Below are 16,235 nucleotides of genomic sequence, written 5' to 3' on the forward strand. Positions count from 1 at the left end.
TCTACTACATTTGAGCAGCCAACTAGGAAGAGTGAGCATTGCCCAGTGCAGTTGTTTCTGTTTTTCCAAAACTTTACAATGAACAAACCTAAAATTGTTCGACCCAAGGAATGGTAAGTGATGCCTTTTTTTTTTTTTTTTTGCTTTTATTTACGATGTGAAAATAACTCTACATTTTTCTCTATTTTCCAACAGTCAGCCAGCACACGCGGTGTGGTTTGACAGGAAAAAATATGTCACCATTAACTTCAAGGTGCAAAAACCTAAAGATGTCCAAGTTGATATCCAGACAGACAAAATGATCTTGTGGTGAGTTTCAAATGAAAACGTCTCTCATTGTGTAACCGCAAATGTTGATGGATTAAAGTTGTCTTGTTTTACCTTCACCAACAGCTGCAAGAATGACACTGATGATGTAATCTACAATGAACTCCACTTCTATGAAAAAATCCAAATCCATGTCAGTATCCTGTTATATTAAATCAAGTCTAACACGTTTATTACAAACAGTGTTTTGTATCCTTTTTATTTCCCCAAAGGATTCCAGAGAAAGAGTATATGACCGCACCATCAACGTCTTGCTGAGGAAAATAAAGCCTGATTATGCGTGGCCTCGTCTTCAGAAGGATCCAGAAAAGGTCATTAAATTTTGTTTGAATTTGACGTTTGCATTTCGTAAGCTAAAACAAAAGGTATCCGTGATTTTCTTCCTTACGCAGCCCAGTTGGATTTCTGTGGACTTTGATAACTGGCGGGATTGGGAGAACGAAGAAGACGACGGAAGGGAGGAGTATGAAAAATATGTCGATGTAAGTCAAGTCATTTAGTAATATTACTCAAAGTATCTGCTTTTTATGCATGGAATTGGAAATACTTCTTTCTAGATGATCCAGGACATGTCCACCAGTAATAAAGGAGCAGCGCCAGACATGGGGGATCTTAGTGATGTAAGTACAGTTTGATGCAGAGCAGACATAAACACAACTTAATAAATATCCTATTGCCATATTAAATATTGACCATGTATCTTTTCTCTTGCGGCACAGTCAGACTGAACCTCACAGGATCTTCGATGGGATAGAAACCACCACACTGTTAAATGTTTGTTTTTTAACAATTTACAAACGTGTTTTATTTTTTTTAGTGTTATTGTGTATTAATTGAATATTCAGTTGTTTTTTTTTCACCTATCATTGTCAATTTTAAAATTTTTAAATCGCCGTCTGTCGCCCGGAAACTACCACTCCGACTTTATTATTCAGGTTACAGAGGAGAATATTGTTTGTTGGTGCTTATAATTGTGTTTTGAGCTATTCAACATGTCTTTTTTTTTTATTTATTTAATGTCAATTTAAATAAAAACTTTTCCTGTGTCAAAGTGAAAAATCCTGTTGTTTGGAAATATCTTCTTTACCTGTAGCACATCCATAAGCGTCTTTACATGAAAGCTTCAGCTTGGCCTTCCCATTATCTATATTATTGAGTTGAGTACAAATAATAGTAATCGTAAAAAAGTGTTTCATTCACTTGAAAAAAAAACCCTCTTTTTTTCCCCCTGAGTATTTTTTTGTTGTTTTGAATAAGAATTGTTTCTGTTATCAATCCTTTGTTTTTCTTCTTTTTTTTTAAATTTTTTTTAATGTGTTTGATTGAATTTATAATATGGAAGTTGTATTGTTTTGGGGATTTTTTTTTAATGACAAAAAAAATGAACAATAGAGAACAAAAAAAAAAAAAGATATTCCGAATTCTATTTTCTGTATTTCTGATTTTTTTTTTAATTGACAGAAATATAATTTTAAATGAAAAAATTGGAAAAAAAATAGGTAAAGTAGAAAATATCCTATAAAATACAAAACAAATTACTAAGAACAATTTTTCTATTTCAAGTGAACGTAATCTTAATAAAAGCCACAATTTCCTATGAAAAGAAATTATAAACAATGTACATTTTAAAATTTCTCTTCTTTTTGGCCACTAATAAAGAATCGCTTTTTTCCCCTCAAGTTTGACCTTCTCGCTACCCGTAGAAAACGTCACCCATCTAGCCACACACTCTACTGTCCGTCGTTCCCGTCTCTCATCATTTACAGCTAGTTTCCTCCAAAAACAAGTGAGGATGGCTTTTCAGTGTCAGCGGGACTGCTATATGAAAGAGGTAAGAAGATGTCTGAAATAATATATCAACGCTTAATTGCTTGCAACACGAACGCTTACATTGTTTTCTCTGCATAAGTGTTAGCACGGTTGCTAATGGCTGTCAAAAGTAGTGATTGTATTATTAACATTGGGACGGAAACGTTGCAGTTTTCCTTTTTTTTCTCTCTCTCTCTCTCTTTTTCTTTGCAGCCCACACAAATTTAGTTTCATGGAATGACTCATTGTGCAAGATGATCAAAGTTGACCGTGGACCTATGAAAAATGTCACATTTCAGTTTCATTTTAAGCAAAGATTAGATAACCTGTATTAGTCCCACAACACAGTGTTTAGGCATAAAGGATTTCTTTTTTCTTTTAAGATCAGAGGCGATTAAAGTATTCACACACTGTACTGTACAGAAAAAACTAAACCCGTTGTTTAAAAAAAAACAAAAAAATGAATTGTTAAAGAGTTATACAATACTGTGGCACAATGAGGGGGGAAAAAAAAAGTAAATAGGCTGAAAAAAAATAAACCTATTTTGTAAACTAAGTAATATCTACAAATCCACATCAAATTCAAATCTTGGGAATTAAAGTACAGCTGTGTGAAATTTTTTTTTACAAAGAATGTGTACTTCTACACGAGACTGTTACATCATTTTTTTTTTTTTGCAGGTGCCCAGTTTAATTTCATGACTTTCTCTTCTAGTTTGTCACGACTGTGACTTCCTGCTCACCTGCGGAGCTCAAGCAGGAAATCGGTGGAAAGAAAGAAACTGTGAGTGGATTCACTGTGAAGCTGGAAGACACCATTTTGTTTCCTGAGGGTGGTGGCCAGGTATGTATCATTTTGCATATCTGCAATCGTGTGTTATGCGACAAAATAGAATAAAAAAAAAAAAAAAAAAGGTGGGGAAGTGGCAGCAAAACAGGCCAAAACTGTGGCATAAAATTTGAGGCTTTAAACGCTGTTTTTTTTTCTTTTAAATCTCTTCCTCTACCAGCCAGATGACCACGGGCTGATAGCGGACGTCCCCGTTTTGAGGGTGACCAGACAGGGCCAAGACGCCGCTCACTTCGTGGCCACGCCCCTTGAGATTGGTCAGGAAGTGCGAGTGAAGGTCGACTGGGAGAGGAGGTTTGACCACATGCAGCAACACTCCGGTGAGCCTCACAAAACGTCTCCCAGAGGAGCTAATATTTACGCTAATGGTTGTTTTCTTCTCGTTTTTAGGACAACATCTGATCACAGCCTTGGCAGAAAACATGTTTGGATACATGACCACATCTTGGTAAATCCACATCATTAGCACTTGTTTTGTGACGTACGTACTTTTGTTTTTGTTTGTAGGGAGCTTGGGCGTCAGAGAAGCACCATTGAACTGGACGCGCCGACTCTTAAAGCAGCCCAAGTACAAGAACTGGAGCAAGCGGCCAATGAGAAGATTAGAGCTCACATCCCAGTCACTGTTAAGCTCCTTTATAATGACGGCCCTGAAATGGAAAAGGTGGAGTTTCCATGTTTAGCTTTTGTTGGCGTACCTAATGTTGAGGCCAGCGAGCGTTTACCTGTGTTCAATACGCAGGTGAGGAGTCGGGGGCTGCCAGACGACCACGTGTGGCCAATTCGAATCGTTGACATCGATGGATTAGACTCCAACATGTGTTGCGGGACGCACGTGTCCAACCTCAGTCACGTACAGGTACCTAATGAAGTGTCCTAAGAGTTTATTATGATCAAATTATTTAGCTCAAGTTGTCTTTACACATTTTTTTTTGAAGGTGATTAAGTTGCTGGGGACGGAGAAAGGAAAGAAAAACAAAACCAACCTGATATTCCTGGCGGGAAACAGGGTGCTGAAATATGCAGAGAAAAGCTACAACACCGAGCGTTCTTTGGTGGCGCTTCTCAAGTAAGATGATGCATAAGATTATTTTTTTTTAATGTGTATTATAATTGCTTTTGTCAACAGAACCGGCCCTGATGAACATGTTGAGGCTGTGGACAAGTTGCAGAAGTCTATGAAGCTTTTGAATAAAGTGAGACAATATTTTTGTTGCTTTTCTCTCAAGGGGCTGATGTCATTTTTTTGTTTTGACAGGGGTCAGCAACGTTTACTGTCGAAAGAGCTGTTATAGGCCAAATATGAACAGAAAAATATGCAACATCCAATACTTTGAGATTCATTTTATTCTACCTTTCGTCTTCCGCGTTTGGATTTTTTTTTTTTTGCTATCAATTTTTGATTATAGTATTGTTTTGATGTATCGCAATTTTGTGGACATTTTATCATAATTTGAGGTTTTCTTTTCGACATTTTCAGGTTTTATTTTAAACGTTTTTTTTCTGCCTTTTCTTTTTAATTTAACTTTCTGACTTGGCAAATTCAAAGACATGGTAATTTGTGGGATTTCTTGGACATTTTATAGTTCGTTTTTGAACATTTTCTGCCTTAAAAAAATTAAGCTAACATTTTTGGCGATGTTATGGCATTTTATGGTAAATTTCTGCTTTTCTTTCTTTTTGGACATCTTATGGTAACTTTTTGGGCATTTTTAAGTAATTTAAAAAAACATACAACATACTGAGAGCCAAAGTTCTAAGAGCTTCACCATAACAGATAAATATGCAACATTTTATTAAATTTTTCATCATCTGCTTTTGGATTTTTTTTTCTGCTTTTTTGCTACCAATTTTTCATTTATTTATTTTTTGGTGTATCGCAATTATTTGGACATTTTATCGTAATTTTTGAGGTTTTGTTTTTAGATATTTTCTAGTTTTATTTTTTATGTTTTTTTGTTTTTTTTCTGACTTTTGGCAATTCAAGGACATGGTAATTTTGGAGATTTCTTGGACATTTTATAGTTAGTTTTTGAACATTTTATGCCTTAAAAAAAACAAAAACAAAAAACATCTGGCAATGTAATGGAATTTTATGGTACTTCTGCTTTTCCTGTTTGGGCATTTTCTGGTCACTTTTTGGACATTTTTAGGTAATTAAAAAAAAACATTTTAATTACCATTTGTCTCTGTTTCTTAAAAATGTGGACTGACATTTTTGAATATTTAATAATTTAACTGAATCAATTAATTAGTGTTTTATCTAATTTTTTTATTTTATTTTTTAGATCCACAGGGAGTAAAGAGCCTCAGGTTGCAAGACCCCTGGTTTAAGACTGTTCTGTCATTTTTATTTTATTTTTATTTTTTGGCAGACTAACTTGAGCCTAGTTCGGGACATGGCAGTCCTGGTCGCTCACAACTTTACGAATGACCCGCACAGAGGGAATTTCTTCAGCTTGCACAAGTAAGAGATGCTTCTGTTCACATGACATGATGAGCTTTTTTTAAGTGTTGCATCAGAAATGGTCTCCTCTTGATCCACAGAAAAGAAGGGGACAGTGAGTTCATGAACATCATTGTCAATGAAATCAACACTCAGGTAATAAATGTTAAACCTCTTTTTTTTTTTTTTTTTGTATTAGGTCATTCTTTATAATCTGTTTTGACTATTCCCAGGAAACTTTGGTTTTCCTGACTGTAGGAGAGGAAAAGGGGCCAGGTTTGTTTCTGCTAGCTGGACCCAGCGAGCAAGTGACGCAGATGGGACCACGGTAAGGGGAAGAAAGAAAAAAAAAAAAAAAAAAAAGTGACAATTATCATAAATTGTGAGATGATATCTTTGATCCATCTTTCTCCCCCTCCCCAGGTTGTTAGAGCTGCTTCAAGGGAAGGGAGCCGGAAAAAACGGCCGTTTCCAAGGCAAAGCGAACAGCCTGGCACGGAGGGGGGAGGTGGAAGCTTTATTGCGACAACACTGTAACCAGCATACGTCACAAGAAGAATAAATCCAGACATGGCTTATTTCTTACTTTATTATCAACAACAATAATACAAAAAGTCACAACACATTTCAGGGAACATGTTAAAAATGTTTAGTTTTTTGCTCATCTGATCAAGCTAATACAATATTGGCTGATGACATGTTCAATGTTAAATTTTGATATTTCTAAATGTAAAAAATGTAATAAATTTATGATTTTCGGAGTGTGCTTATAAATCATTAAGAAAAGAGTGATACCAGTGTTTTATGTGGGAAAAATCAATCACCATTCCAGTTGTGTGTGTGGCATAATGTTGAAATAGTGCAAACAAGCAAGCATCCCTAACCAGACGATTTTTTTTTCTTCTTTTTTTTTTAATTAAGATTAAAAAGACAGCGACATTGTTTGACGTTACTGCATTTTGATCCTGACCTTTTGACGTTTCCACAGTCCTTTGTGCTCAATTTCATCTTGCCCGCTTATCCACTTTTATTTGAGTGGCTTCACTATCTTCATTGAGATGTAGTTCTGGAAAAGGCAAAACAAGTTGAATCAAAACTGGGCTTGAAAAGTAATCAAATGAGGAATATAGTTTGAAGAAATTTGTTGGCAAGCTATTTTGTGAACAATTTAGTTGCACGCACAATAAACTGAAGGAACAGCCTAATAGAATCAATTTATGCAAATAACATGTGACATTTACACCCCAACCAATATAAATAAAACGCAAGCGCCATTCTTCAAAAATGTTGTGACACTTACCGGTAGAGAGTACAGCAAGATGGCGAGGAAGAGGATCACAATGGTGAGAATGATGAGCGCAATGAAGAGACAGCGGAACCTTCGCCACACGATGAATTTCATGGTCTTGCACGGGTTGGTGAACCAAAAGAAGGACGTTTCAGGGCGCCTGCAGTAAAAAAAAATCAAATAAAAATAACATCCACGTGAAAGAATACAAAAATTGTTTTTTACTTGGGCGGGTCCAGTTTGGGGTTCATGTTGGGTTCATCCCTGCCTTTTCCTGCCGGTTTCTCGTCCACGTCCGCTTCACTCACAATTTCCAAAGTCATCTCTACTTTGCCCTATGGAAGCAGAACAGCAGCTCAGAGGCCTGATTTATTATCGCGACCATGTGGTCGTCCATCCTCACCCCCAGGGACTTGAGCCCATCCCGCTCAATAGAACAGGGCCACCAGCCCCTCACGGACTTCTGGGTAAACAGACACTTGGCGGCTTCAGGCTTGTGTGGCACGTCCGTGTCCACTTCATCCAACATGGACAGGTTACACTTCTCTGGCGTCTTTGCGGGGGCGATCAAGTTGTGCAAATAGAGCTCCAGTGTTCCTGGGATCCAAACAAGACATGATTGAAGAATTAGTCCTCTGGAACAGTTTGCCAACCTTTATATAGGCCAAGAATCAGAGCTAACAAGAGCTGCACCATAACATGTAGTACATTTTTCGACTTTTATGAACATACTGTATTATGGTCATTTCCTGTCTCTCTTTTTTTTTACATTTCATGGCTATTTTTTGACATTTGTTTCTGCCTTTTTGCTATCAAATTTTCTGACAATTATAGTTACTTTTTGAATGTTTTACTTTCTGCCTTTTTAAAAAAATACATTTTCTGACTTTTTGTCAATTCCAAACACTTTATGGTGACTTTTTTTTTTTTTTTTTGGCAATTTTGTGTACATAATGAAATTTTTAGGATTTCTTCTTTTGTTTTTGGACATTTTATGGTTATTTTTTCCCCCCGAATGTTTTCTGCCTCTTTTTTTTGTTTTGTTTTTAAATGACTTACTTTTTTGGCTATTCCAAAGACATTTTATGGTTAGCATTTTTTTTAACATATTCTTTTCTGCCTTTTTAAACATTTTCTGATTTATTGGCAATTTTGTGTACATTATATAGTAATTTTCTGCTTTTTCTCTTTTTTTATGGTTAATTTTTAATGGTTTCCGACATATTTAGGGATTAAAAACATTGTTTTTCATCTACCTTTCATCTCTGACAACTTACAAATTTGGATTCTTTTTTTTAAAATATTTAATTCATTTTTTTATATAAATCATCAATTAAAAAATATATATTTTATCTAAAAATTTACAACATGCAAAAAAATATATATATTAATTTCTAGTCATTTTTTAGAGCTCCACAGGGTGTGACAGTGGGACTGAAGAGCCACATGTTGTTCCAGACCACTGATATAAGGCCAAGCCATGTAATATTTGAAAAATCCGAAATGCCACAAAAAGTAAAAAGTGGCTCACCAAGATAATCATCCAATGAGAATTTGTCATTGTCCCAAATCTGGATACTCAGCTTAGGTGGAATCCTGAACTCAGTTTTGTCCAGACTCCAAAAGTGCTCCTGTTGAAACAAACAGCTTGTGGTTGTCAGTTTGAGTCTGAACCAGGGCTTCTCTCTAATTTATTACTAATAATTTGGCATTTTGCGAACCACTGATCTGAACAAGGAGAGACGCTCACCTTCTTGGAGACGAGGCAGAGCTGCTCCGCGGGAAGGTAGTCGAATTCAAAGACGAACCTCCAGTTGAAGTTGCCGTCGCCGTCGAGAGACCTGTAGTGGACGTCCGTCCTCTGCTTGTCCTCCTCCATGCCTGCCATCCAACTGCAACCAATAAACATTATGTTAAAAAAAAAAAAAACTGATTTCAAGAGAAAAAAGTAGAATAACTGTCGTCATGTGTACCCTTTGACGTAAATGTCGCTCATGTGCTCTCCGGTGACGCTCGTCTCATCCAGAGTCACGTCCGTCGTGTTCCAAACGACGACGCGCAGGAAATACCTGGAATGAACAAAAAAAACAAATCTAACATCAGCATTGATGGAATTACTTGCGAGCGGCAGAGGACATTTTCGGTCCGCTCACTTTTTGGGCTTGCGTGGGATGATGTCAAAGGGGGGTCCGGGCACGCCCATGCTTTTGGGGAAAACGTCCACCCACATCTGGAGCCTTCCCTGCACACACACACGGCATCAGAATCGGCCACTTAACTCATTTACTCCCAATAACGTATAAATACGTTTTTTTTATGCTCCAAGTGTCCCAAAGACGCATTTATAAGTTTTTTGTTTGTTTTAATGCTAGAGCATACAGAAGGCTTTGATGCAGCCTCTCAACTGCAAAGAACGGTTGCAGAAATGGTAGTTATTACAGAAACGGCCAGCAGGTGGCAGTAGATCAAAGGAGATCAACCAGGGCCATGTAGAAAAAAAGCTAAATTACAATTTTAAATAGATTTGCGAAAACTGAGGAAACTTAGCTCTCTTCTAATGCTAATTGCTTTAAAACGGAAACAGATAGAAACATACTTTTTTTTTTCCTGATGAAAGAAGAGACTTTAATCTTTCTTTTGATAGGTTCCATGCTTTTATAGCAATAGAACACAATATTCTGTGGGCCTTGCAAAATCAGTCAAAATCCAGTAAAACAGCCGGGAGCGAACGGGATTGCGAAATGTGAAAATGGCGCCGAGTGAATGAGTTAAAAGGTTAATGTGGTCATTGATGATGACACTGCGGACAAACCTGGGACAGATTGGGCTGAAAGCTGCTGTAAAGTGTCCTGGTCTCCACATGCTCGGGTACGAGTCCCTGCGTTCGCAGGATGTGCAGACACAGACGCTCGCTGGCGGGACCCAAGTGCTCGTGAACCTCCTTCTTGCCCTCTTAAAAAGGGGAAAACAAAATCATGTAAGATTCCAGGTTCGGATTGAACAGCTGGATTTGGAGCAGCGGCGAACTGACCAAACTGAGCCAGTGTGTATTCTTTTCCATTAAAGGTGAGCGAATTGCCGTTGTCTTCGCTCCGGGGTTTGGAAAAGCCTTTCAGACGAGCGAGGTTGTCCAAGATCTCGGATGGCTTCAGCTGGTCGCGCCACTGGTTGATTCCAGAACTGACAGGAGGACCAAAAAAAAAAAAAAAAATCACGATATACTTCCTTTTCATGTATATTTGGACAGACTTGAGGCCATCAGCATTTGCAGTTTTTGTAAACATTCCCTTTCCCATGTCTCACCAATTGACAATTGAGCAACACTGCAAAATTGCTACCTGGCATCAACAAAAACTCGACCTAGCAGATACTTCAGAAAATGATAACGCTTTCACCAAACCGACTTCAGGTTTATCCACTTGAAGCCTTTTTTTTTTTTTTTCTTCTTCTTCTTCTTCTTCTTTTTAAAATAAAGTCAGGTAAAATTTTCAATGCCTGAAGCACTTTTGTTGATTTAGCGGGTTTTGCGCAAATGCCTGCTCTAGGAGTTCCTCCCCCCAATCAGTGGTGGTCGTAGTAGCAGGTCTTCAGTTGTTTTGTTTGCTAAACTGCTAGCGTTAATTCTGCCATGGATTGAATAAAATATATATAAATAAATAAAAAATTCTGGTGGCTTCATGTCCGTCCGTAAGATACCTGAAACGAAGTACAAAAACGTAAAAAAAAAAAAAATCAAATGTCGTCGTCGCCTTACGTGCAGTAGGTTTGCGGCAGGCCGCAGTAGGAGTTGTAACGGGACAGGAAGCGGTTCTCCAGGTCGATCACCGTCTCCCCGACTTTCTCGTCGCGACTCAGGAGGTCGTAGTCGTACACGGAGATTTTCAGGTCCTTGTCTTGGGGGAGGAAGCCCGTCATCTCAAACATCCTGCGACAAAACGAAGAAGTGAAACACTCCGCATGAATCCTCGGAGGTGTCATGTGATAGGAAATACATGCTAATTGGCTGTTAGCTACCTTCCGAACACGGGATTGGTCGTGTTGGGGAGGTAATGGTCTCTGTCGTCTATTGTGTTCTTTCCCAGGGATATCTTCATATACGGGTCACACTGAAGGAAAGCAACAAGTTCAACATTGAGCCAACTTTTTTTTTTTTTTCCTTTTCATAAATTCAAATTCACAATTCATCCTCACTCTGCCATTATTGTCTTTAGGCTGCAGGTCGATGGCGCGGACCACATAAAGCCTGACCAGACACTCCTGAGGTCCGCTATCTGGCAGCTCTCGGAACTGCCGGGGAGGAGGGGCCACGCCGGGGTCATCTGGCAGCGGGTACACTTTAAACGAGCCCTGCAGGCGCAAAAAGCACAAAATGTCACCTCGCGGTTTAAGGGGGTTTCTTTTTTGATAAATGCGATTGTGTCAAAGTACCTTGAACTCCCCGACCACGCTTGGGTCGTCATCGCCGTCCTCGTTCTTGCCTCGTTGCAGTTTGAAAGTGCTGCAGAAGTCTGTCAGCCCTTTGAATTGTGCAACGTCTTCCAGTTCACAATCATACACCTGAAAAGACAATTAACGGATGTTTTGATCCATTACTGTTCATTATTGTTTACAATGGTTCAGAATAATATTTAGCCTCTTACGTATTGTAAGAAACCAAAATATTAGAAACACGATGGGGCGGCATCTTACTTTGAGGGTGTCGTATCCTTTCTTGAGGTAAGGCCCGCATTTCTCAGTCTCTCCCACTGAAGCGTAGAATTTACTCCACCAATCCACAGTTTGCTTTTCCTACAAGGTGGATTGTGCACACGTTTTACTATCAATCTAGTCTCAATTTGAAAATCAAAATCGACAGGCGTTTACCTTCTCTACGTGCTGTGCAGTCACACCGTACATTGTGATACATAGGAAGAAAAAAAAAAACATCAAAACACATTTTCCTCAAAATGAATGTGAAAATCAAATTCACGATTTGAGCTGCAGTTTGAGGACTGACCACCAGGGGGTGCTAGAAAAGCACATTTGTATCAGCATATTAAGGACGTGCATCTTGGTGATAAAATGTGCCAATTTTTATGAGCAAGGACATTTTATGCCAACCAAATTCTCGATTTTGAATATTTGGATTCGATTTTGTTACTGTGCTACTGATACAAATGCCGAGGCGATAGTCACGCTCTCCTTCAATGAAAAGCTGCATTCGATTGCTGTGCTCATTGCAAAAACTGCAAAAAAAAAATGTCTCGTCTGCAGCACACATTCATAGCATCGTGACATCATTAGCACTGTGGTTCATCAGCTTTCCAAGTGTCATTAGTATCCAGCTTGGTGATAGAGCGACAAAAACAACAACAAGTGATCATACATACAAAGTAGGAGGTAGGGGAAGTCATTTTGTTGACAGCAGCGGACATGCTGCACATGAACTGCAAGCCAGATGTGACAAATTTGACTGCACAGGTCAAATTCTGACTTTTTAGTCCAAAGTACAGTTGAGATTAAATGATTAGAACATCCAATGAAACATTCTTTGATTATTACTTACCTGAGTTTCTAACAGTAATCTAGTTTCTTCCATATTGATGGAGACGTGTCTGGAAGGAGTCGCTGCCATGAGGGCCACTGGAAGAGTACAACATAAGGGACAGTAATTAGTTGGGACTTGCTAAAGAAGACTTGAGACTGAACCCCTTTTCACACTGCACTTGCTCAGTGTAAAAGACCAGTTTGCAGCATGTCCATATTTGGAAGTGCTGTCGTCCATTTCTGTGATGATTCTGTCAAATGGTCAATCAGCGGAGTCATTTTGTGCCCTTACTTTTGGAAGCCATGGCTCCTTCGGCCGTGATGACATACGGATCGCAACGGAAGCGCTCCAGGGAGGTGATGGTGCACTGGCCAACCACCGGTTTACGGCCAAATGGCCGGTGGTCGATCACCTTCAGCACGATGGGAGGTGTGTACATCTCATCCTTTGGGAGAAGCTGGAGGGGTTGGCGGGAAGACAAATTAAACAAGTTGGTCCGTGCACCAGTTGCGGCAAAGTGGAGGGAGGGAGAAAAAAAAAAAAAAAAAAAGATCAATATTTACTTGGAAAAAAAACCTAGTGTAAAGTTTTGTTCACTTGTAAATTCTAAATAAATTTTACAAGGAGAGTTTTGACACAATTTAACAGTATTTATTTATTTTTAAGTAACTCAAGCGTTGTGGAACGAATTCACGACCTTCACCTTGAGAGACAGCCACTCTACCACATGAGCCATGCCACTCTAGCTGTTTGCCACTATACTGCCTTGCTGGTGTGTCCAAAATGAGACAGTTGGTCTCACAGAGGTACAAGGATTCTGCCTGACAACATCAATATATTAACACACTGCAGGAGAGGCATGGCTCAGGTGGTAGAGCGGCCGTCTGCCAACCTGAAGGGTGTGGGTTTCCCTTGCAGAGCTTTTTTTTTTTTTTAATAAACTTGTAAAATGCACTCGAAACTCTCCTTGCAAAATTTACTTAGAGTTTCAGCATGAAAATAACTTTACTAGTTTTTTTTTCAAGTAATATTACTTTTTTTTTTTTTTTTACAGTGTTGGTTTTTGTTCCTCTTTCATACCACTGATTTGGTTAAACTGACAACAGGAACACCCGTTTCTGTACATTTTGATGTGAACCGAATTTCTTTGGGTAGACCACCGGGCATGGGAAAAACACGATTAATGAAATGTAATCAATTTCAACACAGCTTGTGGTTGTACCACTTTGATGAAGAGGACCGAGCTGGGGAAGTTGGGACTCTTTTTCATGTTCCTGATGACTGTCGATTCCACCCTCCGCCCGCCGCATTCCACCACCAGGCTGGGAGAGGAGACTGTGGCCAGCTGATAGGGTTTCATGTTCCTCAGACCCCACGCTAGAATCTGCATGCGGCGAGTACAACCGCACTTTGAGACTCTGCGATTCAAGTTGTCAGACGAACAAACAGATGAGTCGTTACCTCTACTGCAGTGAGCTGCACGACAGGTCGGATGCCCTGCGGAACCATGTAGAGGTTCTCTGCCCTTTTGGGGGGAGCAAGAGGAAGATCCGACTCTCCTGACTGCAGAGACAAAAGCAAATAGCGTCAAGATGAGCGATAGAACCCTGAAAAAAAAATCAAGTTAGCGCAAATTGAAAACAAAAACTCATCGATTGACATTTCTTAGTTTGCAGACCTTATCTTTGAGGATAAGTTCAGCGGCCACAAGTGCCTGGCCTTCCTCGCGGCCCCCCTGCATGATGGGGTGCCACAGCAATTTGGGCATCTGATCCATGTTGGGGTTCAACTTCACCAACGGAGAGCAAACACACCGACCCAGGAGCTCATCCTTGCCCTGGACAAGCAACACTATTAGCTATATTCAGTGGGGTGCAGTAGTGAGCAACAATTGAAAACACTTAACTCATTTGCTCCCAATAACGTGTAAATACGGGGTTTTTTATGTTCTAAGTGTCCCAAAGACGTATTTATACGTTTGTTTTTTTAATGCTAGAGCATACAGAAGGCTTTGATGCAGCCTCTCAACTGCAAAGAACGGTTGCAGAAATTGTAGTTATTACACAAACGGCCAGCAGAGCAAAGGAGATCAACCAGGGCCATGTGAAAAAAAAGCTCAATTACTTACAATTTTAAATAGATTTGTGAAAACTGATGAAACTTAACATGACATTCTGATTAATATTACATTTGTGGAATATGAGTTATGCAGCAAATTCCAGCTGTTTTTAATCCATCTCAGGGGCGGCCATTTTGCCACTTGCTGTTGACTGAAGATGACGTCACAGTTAGGAGGCAATGACCAATCACAGCTCAACTGTTTTCTGAAGCTGCGCTGTGATTCGTTGTTTCCTGAGACCAACTGTGTTGTCATTTTCACTCCACAGCATGTGGCAAGATGGCCGCCTTCTGATATTGATTAAAAACTACTGGATTTTGCTGCTTAACTCATATACTACTAACACAATATTAACCAAAATACCGTATTTAGACGAGTGGGGTTGCATAGAACATATTGCCATCAATATGAGGGGGGGTTGACTCCCACTTTCCTTCAGTAAACAGCAGACACTTTTTAGTATTGGCGCAACCCTCACATGTATTTTAATGTCACTAATGAATAATAAAAGAATAAAAATATAAATCCTCTGATTCATAACACTGTAGTAATCATTAAGTCACTACGCAAACACATTATAGAGAACAGAAAGGAAAACTGGTATTTACAGCTTGAACAAGATGAAAGGCATTGTGGGAGAATTCAAATAATCAAAATGGAGTCAATGTTGAGAAAATTAAGTTGCCAAGTTTATTCAGTTATGCCAACTTGAATTTTGTTTTCAGCCAACCAGAATTTTGAGTGTACATGGCATGCTAAATCAAGTTGATGTAATTACTATCATTATTATTTAATTTCAACTCATCTTATAATAATAATGTTAGCAACTTAGAAAGTTTATGTAAAAATCAATTACATTTTTAACTTTAATTTATGTATTAAATCAAGCGGTTTTAACAGAGCGCATTTTCTCAGACTAGAGTCTACTAAATGACTCCCTTTGCGTAGTTACCACTTGGTCATGGTCGTAGAACTCTATGACAACATCCGGGGGATGTTGCGCAAGAGCCTGCGGGTCCCCGTAAATTTCCACGTGGTTGAAAATCAGGGTTTGGTCCCAGGTTGGGTTTAACGTTGCGCGCAGTTTCTCTGTTGTCTTACTTAGATGGAGGAAGGAGACGTGGGCATAGGGATCTGTCAAGAAAAAAAAAAAATTTTCTAATGTGGAAAAATGTGAATTAATTTCACCCATATGGGGCCAACATACCAGAAAAACTGTCTTTGTCCATAGATGTCATGTTTCTTGCTTGATAGACATAAACACGCAAGTGATATATACATGACCCTGAAGGAGTTGGGGAAGAACACAACCACATATGCATTATGCAAATTGTGGGCAGTCATTTCTATTTATGCCTGCAGTCATCTCTGCGTGCATCACTCACTGTCTAAGGAGCAGGACACAGTGGGTGTGTTAGCACCAAACATCTTCGTGACATCGCCCTTGGAGCTCTTCTCTTTCTCGTCCGTATCAACACCCTGTAAGAGTAAGTCAACAAGGACTGCTGAGGGAAATGACACTAATACATGAGCAAATATTGAATACGAGAACTGGTTCCCGATTTCAGACTTCGTCTTAGTATGCGAGTTTATATCTCAGACAAGCTAGGTCTCAGGAATGGGAACAAAATTGCTGATTTATACCCACCAGTGCACCTTCCAGCTTGAAGATGGCCGATGCTCCCAAGCGGTCTTCCGGCGCCATCTTTCTCCTCCACCGCCTCCGGCGAAGCGTATCTGACGACCGCTCCTTCCTGTGGAACTTGCGGCCGATCAGCGACGAGAATTCCCAGCCCTCCGGATCGCCGTGGTCCCGCTTCTGCGCGCAAAGTAACATGTTTGATTCATATTTCGAAAATGTGGGAGAAA

The 16,235-nt window shown here is 39.3% G+C and overlaps 2 protein-coding genes across 7 annotated transcripts in view; one reads left to right on the top strand and one right to left on the bottom strand.

The window, feature by feature from the left end:
* Positions 1-6,193, top strand: LOC144005559 (alanyl-tRNA editing protein Aarsd1-like). Of its 3 annotated transcripts, XM_077503832.1 has the most exons (17): positions 1-113; positions 196-309; positions 394-460; positions 540-638; positions 720-809; positions 885-947; positions 2,852-2,980; positions 3,147-3,306; positions 3,377-3,434; positions 3,494-3,650; positions 3,729-3,845; positions 3,925-4,055; positions 4,116-4,182; positions 5,362-5,453; positions 5,534-5,588; positions 5,666-5,760; positions 5,856-6,193. In XM_077503832.1, exons 1-17 carry the CDS (start codon positions 79-81, stop codon positions 5,992-5,994), a joined length of 1,668 nt encoding a protein of 555 aa, XP_077359958.1. In that variant the 5' UTR covers positions 1-78; the 3' UTR covers positions 5,995-6,193. The 3 variants fall into 3 exon arrangements, with proteins under 3 accessions (XP_077359958.1, XP_077359957.1, XP_077359956.1); XM_077503830.1 differs by lacking the exons at positions 1-113; positions 196-309; positions 394-460; ... (1 more) ...; positions 720-809; positions 885-947 and adding an exon at positions 2,035-2,158; XM_077503831.1 differs by lacking the exons at positions 2,852-2,980; positions 3,147-3,306; positions 3,377-3,434; ... (6 more) ...; positions 5,666-5,760; positions 5,856-6,193 and adding an exon at positions 1,047-1,286.
* LOC144005557 (myoferlin-like) overlaps positions 6,004-16,235 on the bottom strand; it is a 23,626-nt gene continuing 13,394 nt past the window's right edge. For 3 of the 4 annotated variants that reach the window (XM_077503826.1, XM_077503827.1, XM_077503825.1), the window contains 25 exons: positions 16,015-16,185; positions 15,752-15,845; positions 15,574-15,651; positions 15,319-15,500; positions 13,926-14,084; positions 13,709-13,810; positions 13,470-13,631; positions 12,539-12,704; positions 12,266-12,342; positions 11,584-11,595; positions 11,410-11,508; positions 11,149-11,277; positions 10,912-11,067; positions 10,735-10,826; positions 10,475-10,645; positions 9,752-9,900; positions 9,533-9,672; positions 8,874-8,962; positions 8,694-8,789; positions 8,471-8,612; positions 8,252-8,351; positions 7,124-7,317; positions 6,946-7,055; positions 6,733-6,880; positions 6,004-6,498 (listed from right to left, as the gene is read on the bottom strand). In XM_077503826.1, the coding sequence (XP_077359952.1) occupies positions 6,460-6,498; positions 6,733-6,880; positions 6,946-7,055; positions 7,124-7,317; positions 8,252-8,351; positions 8,471-8,612; positions 8,694-8,789; positions 8,874-8,962; positions 9,533-9,672; positions 9,752-9,900; positions 10,475-10,645; positions 10,735-10,826; positions 10,912-11,067; positions 11,149-11,277; positions 11,410-11,508; positions 11,584-11,595; positions 12,266-12,342; positions 12,539-12,704; positions 13,470-13,631; positions 13,709-13,810; positions 13,926-14,084; positions 15,319-15,500; positions 15,574-15,651; positions 15,752-15,845; positions 16,015-16,185 (3,057 nt within the window). In that variant the 3' untranslated portion in view covers positions 6,004-6,459. The remainder of the gene's footprint in view (positions 6,499-6,732; positions 6,881-6,945; positions 7,056-7,123; positions 7,318-8,251; positions 8,352-8,470; positions 8,613-8,693; positions 8,790-8,873; positions 8,963-9,532; positions 9,673-9,751; positions 9,901-10,474; positions 10,646-10,734; positions 10,827-10,911; positions 11,068-11,148; positions 11,278-11,409; positions 11,509-11,583; positions 11,596-12,265; positions 12,343-12,538; positions 12,705-13,469; positions 13,632-13,708; positions 13,811-13,925; positions 14,085-15,318; positions 15,501-15,573; positions 15,652-15,751; positions 15,846-16,014; positions 16,186-16,235) is intronic. The other variant, XM_077503828.1, reaches the window with a different exon arrangement.

This window comes from Festucalex cinctus, chromosome 17 (assembly GCF_051991245.1).
Source record: "Festucalex cinctus isolate MCC-2025b chromosome 17, RoL_Fcin_1.0, whole genome shotgun sequence".
NCBI classification, from domain to species: domain Eukaryota; kingdom Metazoa; phylum Chordata; class Actinopteri; order Syngnathiformes; family Syngnathidae; genus Festucalex; species Festucalex cinctus.